Source organism: Micromesistius poutassou (assembly GCF_964030765.1).
Source record: "Micromesistius poutassou genome assembly, chromosome: 12".
NCBI lineage: Eukaryota > Metazoa > Chordata > Actinopteri > Gadiformes > Gadidae > Micromesistius > Micromesistius poutassou.
The window spans coordinates 18,280,213-18,293,497 of record NC_140282.1 but is presented as its reverse complement, the minus strand read 5'-3'; the positions used below and the strand labels follow the sequence as shown (position 1 = coordinate 18,293,497).

General features: G+C 45.2%; 1 protein-coding gene across 4 annotated transcripts in view; it reads left to right on the top strand.

Moving 5' to 3' along the window:
- sbf2 (SET binding factor 2) overlaps positions 1 to 13,285 on the top strand; it is a 78,933-nt gene that overhangs the window by 29,979 nt on the left and 35,669 nt on the right. For all 4 annotated transcript variants that reach the window (XM_084476663.1, XM_084476661.1, XM_084476662.1 and 1 more), the window contains exons 4-14: positions 279 to 407; positions 1,411 to 1,521; positions 2,272 to 2,377; positions 5,654 to 5,786; positions 6,551 to 6,659; positions 7,552 to 7,665; positions 9,327 to 9,404; positions 9,721 to 9,834; positions 11,299 to 11,427; positions 11,707 to 11,805; positions 12,430 to 12,634. In XM_084476663.1, coding sequence (XP_084332789.1) covers positions 279 to 407; positions 1,411 to 1,521; positions 2,272 to 2,377; positions 5,654 to 5,786; positions 6,551 to 6,659; positions 7,552 to 7,665; positions 9,327 to 9,404; positions 9,721 to 9,834; positions 11,299 to 11,427; positions 11,707 to 11,805; positions 12,430 to 12,634 — 1,327 coding nt within the window. The remainder of the gene's footprint in view (positions 1 to 278; positions 408 to 1,410; positions 1,522 to 2,271; positions 2,378 to 5,653; positions 5,787 to 6,550; positions 6,660 to 7,551; positions 7,666 to 9,326; positions 9,405 to 9,720; positions 9,835 to 11,298; positions 11,428 to 11,706; positions 11,806 to 12,429; positions 12,635 to 13,285) is intronic.

Sequence of the window (13,285 nt, the reverse complement as noted above, 5' to 3'; positions counted from 1 at the left end):
CGCGGAGCCCCCATTGCATGTTTTCCTTGCCTGAAGAAATATACCGATTGTGATAAGGGCTTCTGCAAGTAATGAGCCGCAGGGGGTAGGTATCGTTTGTGTGCCAGACGAGGCTTGTGGATCCACGGCAGAGGCAATTTGAACCAGACGGAGACAGTAGGCATGTATGCCAGGAATGTGTATAATGAATGGATCGTTGGTTAAGGTATTAATGTTCAAATTTGGGCTACTTCCATGACATTGATGATGATTTTTTTTTGGGGGGGATTTTCGTACAGGGGTCAAAGGCAATCGATGGGGATGGGGATGAAGATGAGGAGGAAGATGGCATGGTTCAGCCTGCTCAAGTATTTGCACCAAAGAGTCTCATCCTTGTCTCCAGGCTGGATTTTCCAGAAATATTCCGGGTAAGAGGACCCCACCTCATTAAATGTTGATTAAAACACATTTTTCCCCCCCCCGTCATTCCAAAGCAATACATCACACTGTTGGCGTATCTCTTCAATCGTCTGGCAAATGTTTCCTCTTGTGTTACTTATTTTGTCTAATGCGCATGTTTGAGTTTATCCCTGACTAGATGTTACAGTTATGCCAGAAATGGCTAAGCAGCGTTGGTGTGTTTGGGCTAGCTGCATCTGTAGCACATCAAGTATTCTTGTACATGACACGATTCAGATTCAGGTCACATATTTAACTACTTAAACATGGAGTAACATGTTGGACAACTTTTCCCTATAATAAAAAGAAAAGAAAACTATGCAATATTATAAACTATGTAGGGTTTTACTTTTTTTATGGAGGGGGGTTGGAAAATAATGGATAAATTATTGTTATATAAGTACATTGTTTGAAGAACAGGAAATGGCCTGTATTCTCTGCCCAATAACGTCATTTGATGTACAAATTGGAGTCATATTTTTGTTGACTTAGTGTTGAGGTATAACACATCCAACCAATGGACACAATGCAGAAAGAAGTAGAAGCCTAATAGTTAATATTCCTTATATGAAAAATAAAAACTTCCAGGGGACTATTGTCAGCAGTTTTATGTACCCATCGTTAAAAAAATTGGGCTACAGTGAACAACTAAGTAAGCACTTGACAGTCATTTCCAAATAGTCACTTCTCTTTTCTCTTTTTTTTCTCATTTCTCTAATTATTGGATTAACGCGAATAGTAGACTCATCCCCTCCCTTTCACTGGTAGTGGATTACGTGTCATTACCACAGACACACACACACACACACACACACAATGCAATGCACATGACATACCTTGGTGAAGACCAGATGGGTAAAACAATGAGACCCCGAGTTGGTTGTCGAGGTTTTCAAGGTTAGATGAGGTTATTGTTGTGGTTCGACAATAAAATGTGTTGTCTGTAATTGTGTGTTTGTCTTCCTCTCCCAGGGCTGTCTGGGTCTGATCTACACGGTGTACGTCGACAGCCTGGGTTTCCCCTTGGAGGGTCTGGTGGCCAACCTTTTTATCTTCCAGGTTCCGGTGGCTGGTGGATCCCAGGTGAGTGGTGAGCCACACCTGGACCGAACTCAAGGCGATGGTGGTTCATCTCTTAGCTCGAAGGTGGAATTGGGAAAGATGCTGCTGGAAGTCCAATCTTTAAAAAAAAAAAAAAAATATATATATATATATATATATATATATATATAAATTATATATTATATGTAATGTAGATAACTTTGTATGTTTGTAACGTAGTTCTCAAGATACTCAAGGATACTCAAGTTTTATTCAGGGCCTTTATTTTAAGGCTGCCGATTTGAAATAGCTAACTGCATTCAACACCATCCACCCTTTTGACACAGCCACAAAACCCTGGGCTGTGATGTACGATTAAGTACAGTACAGCATGTTTCTGCTCCGCCCTATTTACAAATCAATTGTAGGCCCTATTCATAAGTCCATCATAAGTCGCACTGGTCGGCCTAAATGTGTAATATCGATAGAGGTTGTGACCTTAATGACATTAGGTTGTGACCTTAATGATATTAACGCCTAGTTTTCTGTTCTATTTCATTAAATATATATTTCACATGACACATGACGCCTTGTTTGAATGAGAAAACTTATCACTGTTGATTTCGTCATGGTGCGAGTAATTAACATCCTGTTGTATCAGTACTGGCCTTCTGTAGATTACGAATATCGTATCGGGTCGGGAAATACGGATGCCTCCTACTGGCTTTGATTTATAAATGCTGTATTGTCACGTCTAACCCCTGCCTCCCGCGTTGTGTGTTGGTCAAACAGAAGCTGTTTTCCCTGGGCGCCGGGGATCGGCAGCTCATCCAGACCCCTCTGAACGACAGCCTGCCCGTTACCAGCAAGAGTGTGGCCCTGCTCTTCCAGCAGCTAGGTGGGTCTCACAGTCTGGACTGACCGGACACCACAGGGGACAACATGTCCACAGGGGAGACCTGGGGTGGCACATACCCCCCCCCCCCAGCTGATTAACAAACTGTTTTGAGTGGTCAGCCCATCCCATACGAAGGCTGACCAACCATAATCTAGGTTTGAGACAGTATCTCGGACAAACAACAACAAAGAAAGTCACAGACGATATTTGTCATTTGTCAGACTATCAATAACAGCCATTTCTCTAAATTATCATTTTTTTAATCTATAGATTTTCCGCCCCGCTCGGCACTCGTCCAGTGTTATGCTGTGCCACTCCTGAGACACCCCACCCCTCCTCCAAGAGTCTAGACGCACTGCTGCCAGACACACTCAAACGGAGTTACCCACAAGTTACCCACCCAGTTGTCATTCACAATTCACTCGTGCTTGTTATCGATCAATCTCTCAGGGAGGGACATCTAGAACCAAACTACTTTACCAAACTTCTGCATCATACTACTAATACTACTACTACTACTACTACTACTACTACTGCTAATACTACTACCGCAGTAATGAATGCAATTTGGTGGACTTTTTTCCGCCACGAGTTACCACGAGTTTACCACATAGACTCCTGGCATGGTTGACCCCAAGGGGAAGCATAATTACTCTACCCGCAAGGAAGTCAAATCATAAAAAATATATATAATATAATAATAACAACAACCCTCAATCCAGCTTGACAGTGTTGTATTACCGTAGTAGCGCATTTGTTTATTGACTTGTTGCGGTGGCAAAGTTCAAGGGACTTCTCAAAATGACACATGGTAGTTATCATGCCTTTTACTCTAATCCTGCTTTGCCGTCTGTCGTAATGTTTACCTCTTTGTTTGCCTTGCTCCCAAAGGCTAGATTCTGAGTATTTATCATGTTGATTCAACAGTGTTCCCCTTATATAGTATTTTTAACACAAGTCTATTTTCAATGTCAAAACCAAAATCAATAGTCAAATACCAACATGCTTACCTCATAGCGTTCAGTGGAATCCGATCTCCTTTATCAGTGGCTCTGTTTTACATTGTGACCGGTGGGCCGTACTTCACCACCTAATAACGTCGTCCGGGGCTCATGTGGATGTCTGGAGCCTCAGATGGCCTCCCTTCACCCCGCAGAAGGGACCCAGACCAAACCATGGTCTGTGTCCGTCCTCGCAAGCCAGTTTTTTTGTCCAACTCACTTGACAAATATCTAGGAGTAGACCACAAATCACAGTCCACAACTTGTATGTCTGCAGCATGCACTCTTACGTGCGTCATCGCCCCTGGCGGGCTAGTGCAGCTCTCTTGGTGTTGTGTTAGGTTTGCGTAGGAAATAATGGATGTTGTTTTGTTTACGAAGTCTTCTCAAGGAATTGCTTTTGCTTTCTTGCGCATATTTCACAAAGGCATTCAGCCACAAGAGAAGACACATGGCCTCCTCGTTACCTCCCTGATCTTATAAAACCACGTGTTGGTCTGAAGGTGTCACGAGTTTCTTGTTAGGGGAGTACAATATGACCAGACTCATGGATCAAGCTGAACTTTGGTTGACAATGTCGCGGTGTGCTGGAGAGCCTTTTTAAATACTTTGTTTGGCATTTGAGCGGTGTGGTGGGGTGGGGGAGGGTATTGTGTACACATGTAGTATTGTATTGTGTGTACTCAATAAAAATACTAAGACAAATACACTTTTTATAAATCCACGGGCTGGATTACAGATTATGCAGTGCACCAGGTCCTGTTTCCACAGAACAGTTTAGAGCTCAGCAAAGCTTTGACGGTACAGGACGGGGTGGCTGGTATGCATTGTCACTATTTCACCTGACATACCATCAGCTCTTATTCATCTTCCTGGCCATTAACACGGTGATTACCCATTATTATGAAGCAATCCTCTTCCAGTCAAAGTGCTCAGGCCCGAATTCATGCTCTGCCCATACAAGGTAGGTAGGTAGGTAGGTAGGTGTGTGTGTGTGTGTGTGTGTGTGTGTGTGTGTGTGTGTGCGCGTGCGTGCGCAAATGTGAATGAATGCGAGTGTGTTTGTGTGTGTGTGTGTGTGTGTGTGCGTGTGCGGATATGAAGGCTGGCAGAGCGACTCGTGTGTGGGGTCCACGTATGGCCGTGCGTGCACAGCGTCACTGTAGAGGAATGTGTGTTACATGCCGCACGGCGCAGGAAACTCGCCCCCCCCCCGGGGACGGGGGGGGGGGGGGGACGAAGGAAGGGGCCGTCAATAGGCTACGCCGTTTGGTGCTTTCTGCTTTGGTCTCTTCTTGTGTTGTCTGGAACTGTTACCGTCTTTCTTTGGATTTTTATTTCCCAGCTCGGAAATGCCGGGCTGTTTCCGTACGGATAAGTAAACACTCGAGGTCCAACAAAGCGGTGAGCTTTGATGCCATGGTGTCAAAGCACGCGGGGGGGACATACGTGCAATATTTATACAGTATATCCTACAATGTCGCATTGTCTCTTGGGCTCGGGCACCCGACGTTCAAGGTGTTAGCGTAACCATATTGTTTATGTATATTTGAGCTATGATTTAACACAGAATTGCTTGTTTGGTTTATCTACCGTTTATCAATGTTTTTTTCTATTGTTTTTTTTTTATTTTGTTCAGGCATATGCTCGGTTTCCTGTTTACAGTTGATACGACAAAAAAAAAACCAGAGCCAGACGGGGCAGAAATGCAGCCCCAGTGAGGAATATGTCTGCCAGTGTTCCTCCTTTTATCAATCCAGTGTTTGTGATGAATAGCTCTGTCAGGTCCCTGATAGGACACAATAACAGGAACTCTCATAGTAGAGTTCATCCGGAATGTCACATTGGTATTTTAGCATACTATTAATTATACAATATAGAAGTCCCTAATATCCTGTTGTTTGGTGACGTTGTGTCTCCCGACGCAAGTTCATGTAAATTTAATATCTGCCGGCCTATTCGTGTAGTTACATTTTCATGCCAAGAAGAAACCTTTTGCAAAGGTTTATTAAGAGTTAGACAGACTGGGCGCCCCGGTGGCGCACTGGGCTAAGCAAACTGCAGGTTTTATGTTTGGTCAATCTAACCGTGTAAACGTGTGGTTTTGTGGATAATGCAAGGGGGCACATTTGGACCCTGTTGGACACACCTGACAAGTCAGCTTACATAATACCTCATCAAAAAAAAGTTTTTCATGAATTATGATCGCTTGTTTCGTGCACCGATCAAATTCCCGTGCGGAACCCGACCCTCGTTTCACTTTTGTGTTCTGCAGGGATCCAGAACGTCCTGAGCCTGTTCTGTGCCGTTCTGACGGAACACAAGGTTCTCTTCCACTCCACCAGCTACCAGCGGCTGGGGGAAGCCAGCCGGGCCCTGGAGGCCCTCATGTTCCCTCTCAAATACAGGTACAGGTGTTCCGTTGTCCTTGAACGTCTGTGGCTCCGTTATTGATAGCGTGAATAGGTATGAAATGTCCTTTGTGCCGCATCTGTTGATTTTAGATGATTAATTCACCCTTAACGTCAGTCTAGTTCTGAAGTGGAAATGTACTGGTACAGTCGTCCCTTACTGTGGAAAACCATTACACGATGCCGTCCACAAACACCGTACTTACTGACACACTCTGATTCCGAACAGACAAAAGTGCTATGTTGCCATTGTTTACATTCACGTTCATGCTAAATGATACTTGGCAAAGTCAAGCACAACAAAGTCATTTGGACAAATGATATTGGAAAGAAATGAATGGAGAGGCGGCTACCATCGTACCACGTTTGATCACCCAGACCTGTGTTGTCCTTTTAAAAACCGCCCCGTGCCTTCGTTTGTTTGGGACTCACCAATCATCACCGGTTCCCTGGTGATGAGTTGAGGTTCATCGCAGCTGATCTGAGGTTAAGGCCCAAAGCACATGGAGGCTGCGTTTGGTTCTCATGTTTCATCAATATTTTGTTAACGGATCATGGCACGAAGTGCATGAATCTGTCGCGACATGGCCCGGCATGCGTCGGCCTTAACGATTACATCGTCTCCAATTGGTTGGTTGGGCGAATGTTAACGAGAGCATTTTGAAGTCACGAGGATTCAGATTGTTGTCAGACTAGTTTGTTCTTTATTATTAATGACTATTTGTGTACTGTTATATCCTCTTTCCCTTCGTCCAAACCAGTTACCCGTACATTCCCATCTTACCTTCGCGGCTACTGGAAGTGTTGAGCTCCCCTACCCCCTTTATTATCGGAGTGCACTCCATGTTCCAGACGGAGATCCAGGACCTGGTGAGTGTTACTTGAATTCCTGATAGAACGTGTTGGCTTTGACCCTATTTTTCATTGGGATCAACATCTTTCAAATTGTACTTGTGTCGTAGGATCTGTAGGGTAGAGCATAGAAAGTTGTGTTTGTGTGTTTGGGAATAAGCTGGAATCAAAGGTAAGATAAGTACAAAGATAGGTACAAACACGATGTTTCACCTCGTGTTTGTACCTTTTCATCAATAGCATAGCTATTGACAAACTTGGCTTTGCCTGCTAGTTCTCCGCATATTGCTTCCTCATTGAAGCTTGAACAATGATTCTTCCTTCTGAAGTCTCTTCAAGATCATGACCGGAGAATGGGTTTTTATCAGCATCTCAGCAAGATGTCATCTTGTGCCAATCGTTAATGTGTCTCAGTTTATAACACAGCAATTATTTAAATGCTATTGAATCTAATCTAAAGAAGGTTTTACCAATTGCCCTGTACATAATTTTATTATTTTCATATGTTATAAGATTTTGTTTTATGACCTTTATGACCTATTTATGACCTATTTAGGACAATATGAAGCTAACAGCCTGTTACACATTGTCTCATATCCAACGTTACCCAACATGATGTACCCAAACAAGATGAATCACGTTTGCGGTTGGTCTGTGTGACTCAAACATTCACCTAGATTAGAACTATTCCAGGGAAGACACGCTTGAGTTGTTATTGAAAGTGTTACCAACCCATTGGAGCTCCCAATGAACTAGCCAAGTTCAGTCACATGTTGGGAGGCTTCAACAGCTCTTTTACGGTAAATGCTGACGGTAAATGTGATGTTGCTTAACAGAGCACTCCCTAGAAGTGACCCCAAACGTGAACCCAGAGCAGCTGACGCCTTGTGTCTTTGTCTGTGTTTGCCAGTTGGATGTCATCATCGCCGACCTGGACGGAGGGACAATCAAGATTCCTGAGTGTATTCACCTGTCACTTCTCCCCGAACCCTTGTTAACCCAAACACAGACCGCCCTGTCCCTGGTAAGCATCACACACACACACACACACACACACACACACACGACACACACACACCGACACACACACACACACACACCGACACACACCGACACACACACACACACACACACACACACACACACACACACACACACACACACACACACACACACCCGACACACACACACACACCGACACACACACACACACACCGACACACACACACACACACACACACCGACACACACCGACACACACACACACACACACCGACACACACACACCGACACACACACATACACACACACACACACACACACACACCGACACACACACACACACACACACACACACACACACACACACACACACACACACACACACACACACACACACCGACACACACACACACACACCGACACACACACACACCGACACACACACACACACACACACACACACACACACACACAGTTATATTGGGGGTGAAAGACAGTGGATCTAAATTTAGTTCCCAGTCAAGTGACAATGGTAGCAGGGGAAGGTATGTGGTGGGGTGTCCTGATATCCACGGTCTATGGGCGATCCTGTGACATATTGTTGCCCTTTCAACTACCTCGCCACATCATGTGCTTTTCGGGGGGGGGGGGGGGGGGGCATGATTCCGCTACACCCGACCTCGCTAACCACCATCTAAATGACACACACACACACACACACACACACACACACACACACACACACACACACACACACACACACTATTGTACATGACCTGATATAGCTACATGTCTCTGAGAGAGATTGCGGATACACTTGACCTGAGTAATGTGCTTACTCCCCAGCGACTGCATGCATGTGGTCACATCATATTTCCATGCTACACATGCACGTAACAAAGTACAACACTTAACTGTACTTGTTGGCATAGCGACCCTGAGTGGAACTTAAAACAACCAAACAAAATACCTTGTTAGTTTGTGATCTACTGCCCAAGTGGGTCATTTAGGCTGGGGACCGAGGTGTCCCGAGACGTTTAGAGCGAACTGCATATCCATAACGCTTTGCATGTTCGGAAAAACGCAAACACATTAACGGAAAACACAAACGATGAAGACACAACGCAAAAGCAAATGCTCGTACACAAACGCAAAGGCCTCAACAGTTGCTGGCGATTGCAATTGTGTTGTGGCTTTTGCATGTGTCATGATGTTGTTGATTTTGAGGACACATCATAATAAATCTCCAAATACAGTTTTATCCTTAAGTGTGTGGAGTGTAGCTATATGTAGTCACACATGGTTATATAAAGGTATCCTCTGCTACTTTAACGTAATGTAACACGTGGACACATGCTTCCATTGTTGAATAGATGCAAAAGCAAAGTGTGTGTGGCAAGCATGGGAGTAAATGGGAGTAAGGGGTATCTGTGCTTCTCATATGTCTCCTTCTTACACCACCTTACACCATGGGGTCTTGTGATCCAAATGCATTACATGCCGTATTTTATTTTGCTATACGGTTATTGAATTTGTGATCCCGTACACGCCAGCAACAGCTTCACGTCGTCAACAAAGAAACAAATGATTCAATACTTGACTTAAGCCGTTTCTCCCTTTTTTGATCATTTCTGAAACACAGATTCATGATCTTTTTTAAAAATGTGTTTTGACTCTCTGAAGGTATTGCACCCAGATCTGGAGATAGCAGACAATGCATTCCCTCCACCCCGCACTGCTCTGTCCAACCTCAAACTATTGGTGAGTGCCGCCAACACGTCATCCACACCCTCCACCTCCACTGGTTCTTGTCCCCAAGGTAGCTCTGAGCTCCCCCAGTGTCCCCCCCCCCCCCATCACAAAGCACACCAGCATGCTGCCTCTGCCCTGCTGGAGCCCTGGGCAACATTCTGATCTACGGTACTGTCAATACTGGCAGGTGGTGCTGTTGGCAATAAGCCATGGCTGTAAATCCTATTAAAGACTCACTTTGTGCTTGGTTCTTCTTATCAGAGTTTGCGTGCCAAAGCTCGGGGATGACGATGTGTGTTGTTGTCGGTGTGGGTGTTATTTCCAGGATAAGGAGGTGAGAGCTGTCTTCCTCAGGCTCTTTGCGCAACTCTTCCAGGGCTATAGATCATGCCTGCAGCTCATCCGGATCCACTCTGAGCCCGTCATTCACTTTCACAAGGTATGGATTGCAGTTTGTATTCCGTTCTGTTGTTTTGGTTGATCGCACAACGGGGTGAGTAGTTTTGATTGCGAGTTAGGGCACCCCCTGTCGTTGTAAACTTTTTGGAGACCTCCTGAAGGGTTTCTTCTATATGTATACCAACTTTGACAAACCATGAGTTGTTCGGAATGATTGAAGTCAAGAGTTTTATCCCCATTTTTAAATTGACCATGTGACGTCATTTTGTTAGCCATCAAAACAAAACTACCTAAGGGGGAGGTCCTTGATGGGCACACCGACTTTAGGCCTCTGGGGTTCTCTGAAGTGCACTTGGGATTGGTTGAATAATGGCAGCTCATTTGCATAATCATATTTTTGCTGTGTTACTGTTACTGCGCCATTTCTTATAGAAACCAAACTAATACCACAAGGTCTGGCAGTGTCGAGGAGAATGTAGACCAAATTTGGGGTAACTTACAACATACATCAAGGTACAACAAAATCGATCGCAGACGGACCTCGTGGGTCCTTGATGCAAAAAGATTCAGCACAGGTTTTTTTTATAAAACGGGGGGAGGGGGGGGGGCGCAGTCGTTAAGGTTTGACCACGAGTAATAGCGACCCCCTGGGGTTGTAGCTGGACAGAACCTTTTGGAGACCTCCTCACTTCCGGTCTACATATGTTTGTGTGTTTATTTAATTTGACAGCTCTCAGGTGTTCAGGTTCGGAGTGGTTTATTTATTTATAAATTTTCAAAAATTTTCCGAAAATGTTATCAGAGTGGTGGTAACGGGGTTCATTATTGTCGCTAAACAAACTCAAAAGTGCGTGCGTTGTGTCTTTGGTTGTGCACGTGTTAAGTTGTGTACTTAGAGGATTTAGTCGAATATGATGCATGACAGCCTCATGAGGTTATCTTTTTGTTTGGTTTTGTTTACGTGCTCTCCGGACAGAGCCCTCCAGCCTTGGATAAATCTCCGGGCAGCAGCGTGATGTATCAAGTGTTACCGGGTTTACATTTGCGCGTCCTCCATTGGAGATTTGTGTTTATGCCTTGTTTGTGGGGTCCCCTTGGTTACCCCCCCCCTCTGCATGTCCTTCCTCACAGGACCCCACATGGCTCAGATTATACGTGAATACCGCTCTTTCGGTCGGATGGGAGGATGTGGGCTGGGGGGTGGGGGGGGGGGGGGGGGGGTTGTCTCTTTCATCCACAAGCCGAACAATTCAGGAAGAAGCAAATTACATTTGTTTCGAGCAGTATTTATTTTCCATTTGTGTGTGCTAATGATCTTCTCTGTGATTTAAAAAAAACAACAATAAAAGGTAATCCAAGTTCATACTCATCCTAAGAGTTGAGATCTTTCTACTCTATGAAAAATAAACGTTTTTTTTCAGTGGATTGAGGATTGCAAATAAATGTTTTCTACGCTGTTGAGTAGCTCTTTCTGATGATGCCCCCCCCCCCTTTCCCCGTACAGACTGCCTTCCTGGGCCAGCGAGGTCTGATCGAGAACGACTTCCTGACCAAGGTCTTGGACGGCATGGCCTTCGCCGGCTTCGTCTCGGAGAGGGGTCCACCGTACCGGACGTGTGACCTCTTTGATGAGGTAACTAACCAGACTGTGATGCCCAGCCCTCAACGGTCGGAGTCCTTCTCAGTTACCAGTCTGCAGTCATATCCCTTTTCTTCCAAGTATCTCCACGGACCCAATCGATTTTTGGAACGTAACGGACCCTGGGTTTAATCGAGTCGTATTGTTTTGTTTGACACAACAACAACATGCCTATTTGTGTTATGTAGTCATTTATTTTGTTGAGCTGTTTGATTTGTTAATTTTGTGTGTGTGTGTGTGTGTGTGTGTGTTTGTGTGAACGCGTGTGTGTAGCTGGTGGCCTTTGACATCGACCGCATCAAGGAGGAGGAGGCGGACCCAGTGAAGCTGCAGAAGCACATGCGGGATCTCTCGGAGCAGCTGTACAAAAACGTAAGCGTGCTGTCCGCCCGCTGCCCGGCCAGGAACCCCCCCCTCTACCAAACCTCCTCGACAACCTGGAAGCGTTCTTCGTGCGCACGGTTGATCCAATTTTGTACTTAATAGGCCATACCGGCTTCAGCTGGCGTGAGATCCTCAATTTTCCATGCGTGGGTATAATAAAGTCATGTCAAGTCACTGTATTTGTGGTCAAACTGTGTTGTCTACTTGATGTCAGCATTTATGGCCGTAGGTCGTTAAGTTAACCAACCAAGTCGTTCCACCCACCACTCGTACATCTGGCAAATTAGTCTGTTCTACTATGCCTCTAACGATGCCATTAGAAACTGGAGCACACTGCCGTTCATTTGAGGTTACTCGACACATAAAAAGATTCAGATCCCTGTTCTCTTCTTGGTTCTTCGATTCTGCTATCCTGGTATATCGTTTTATCCATTATTTTGTGGTTTTTATTTCCACAGATCTGCGTGATACATTTGACTGTGGATTTGTCTGTAGATATATATACGCAATATTTTCAGTGTTTAATTTGTATTATATATATATTTGTATGTTCTGTTATTATTATGACGACGATCGTTCGATAACGCTCCCGGTCGTGGTCGTTCCCGGCAGGAGAACCCCAACCCACACATGGCGTTCCAGAAAGTGCCGCGGCCCTCGGAGGGCTCCCACATGCGGGTGCACCAGGTGCCCTTCCCCCCGCTGCAGGACGACAAGGTGGAGGGGCTGCTGCTGGAGGCGGCCGCCAAGCACGCCGCCGCCCCGGCCGCGCCGCGCCCCGAGAAGAAGTGTGTGGTGCCCGCGGGACCCCCCGTCGGTACGTAGGAGGAGGAGGAGGAGGAGGAGGCTGGGTGGTGGAACGTGGTCTGACTGAAAACCCAAAAGGGTCCCGTTGTGTTCCATCTCCAAACGTGTCCCTAAACCCTCCCGATGTCCAGTGTACGGAGCCCCGGGGGGGGCCACGAAATATTAACTTTCGGCCTCGAAATACTTATTTTGTGGCCTCCTGAACTACTTTATTATCATTTTTGATCATTTGAGTAAAACATTTGAGGGCTCAGAATGCTGACGTCACTTCCATGCCCAAGTGTGGGACTGCACACCTGCTTTTGGCCACAAATCAGTGTTCATTTCTCCATCCTCTGCACTCTTTCAAAGAAATCAAAGTAATACCCTAATTATTGCATTACAAACGATTGATTTATTATTTATTCGCTGCCAAAAGCATGTATGCAATCCCATGCTGGGCATGGAAGTGACCTCGTCATTTTGATTCCTGAAACGTTTGACTAAATAATCTAAAACTAATTTTTTGGCCACGAAATAACATTGAATGGGTCATTCAAGGCCACGAAATAAATCCTCTGTCAACTCAACTCAACCTTTTAAAGGACAACAGCGGTCTGGGTTGATCATACCATCGTGATGGTCCCTCCATTCAGCGTTTGCTGAACGTCAAAACAGTGAT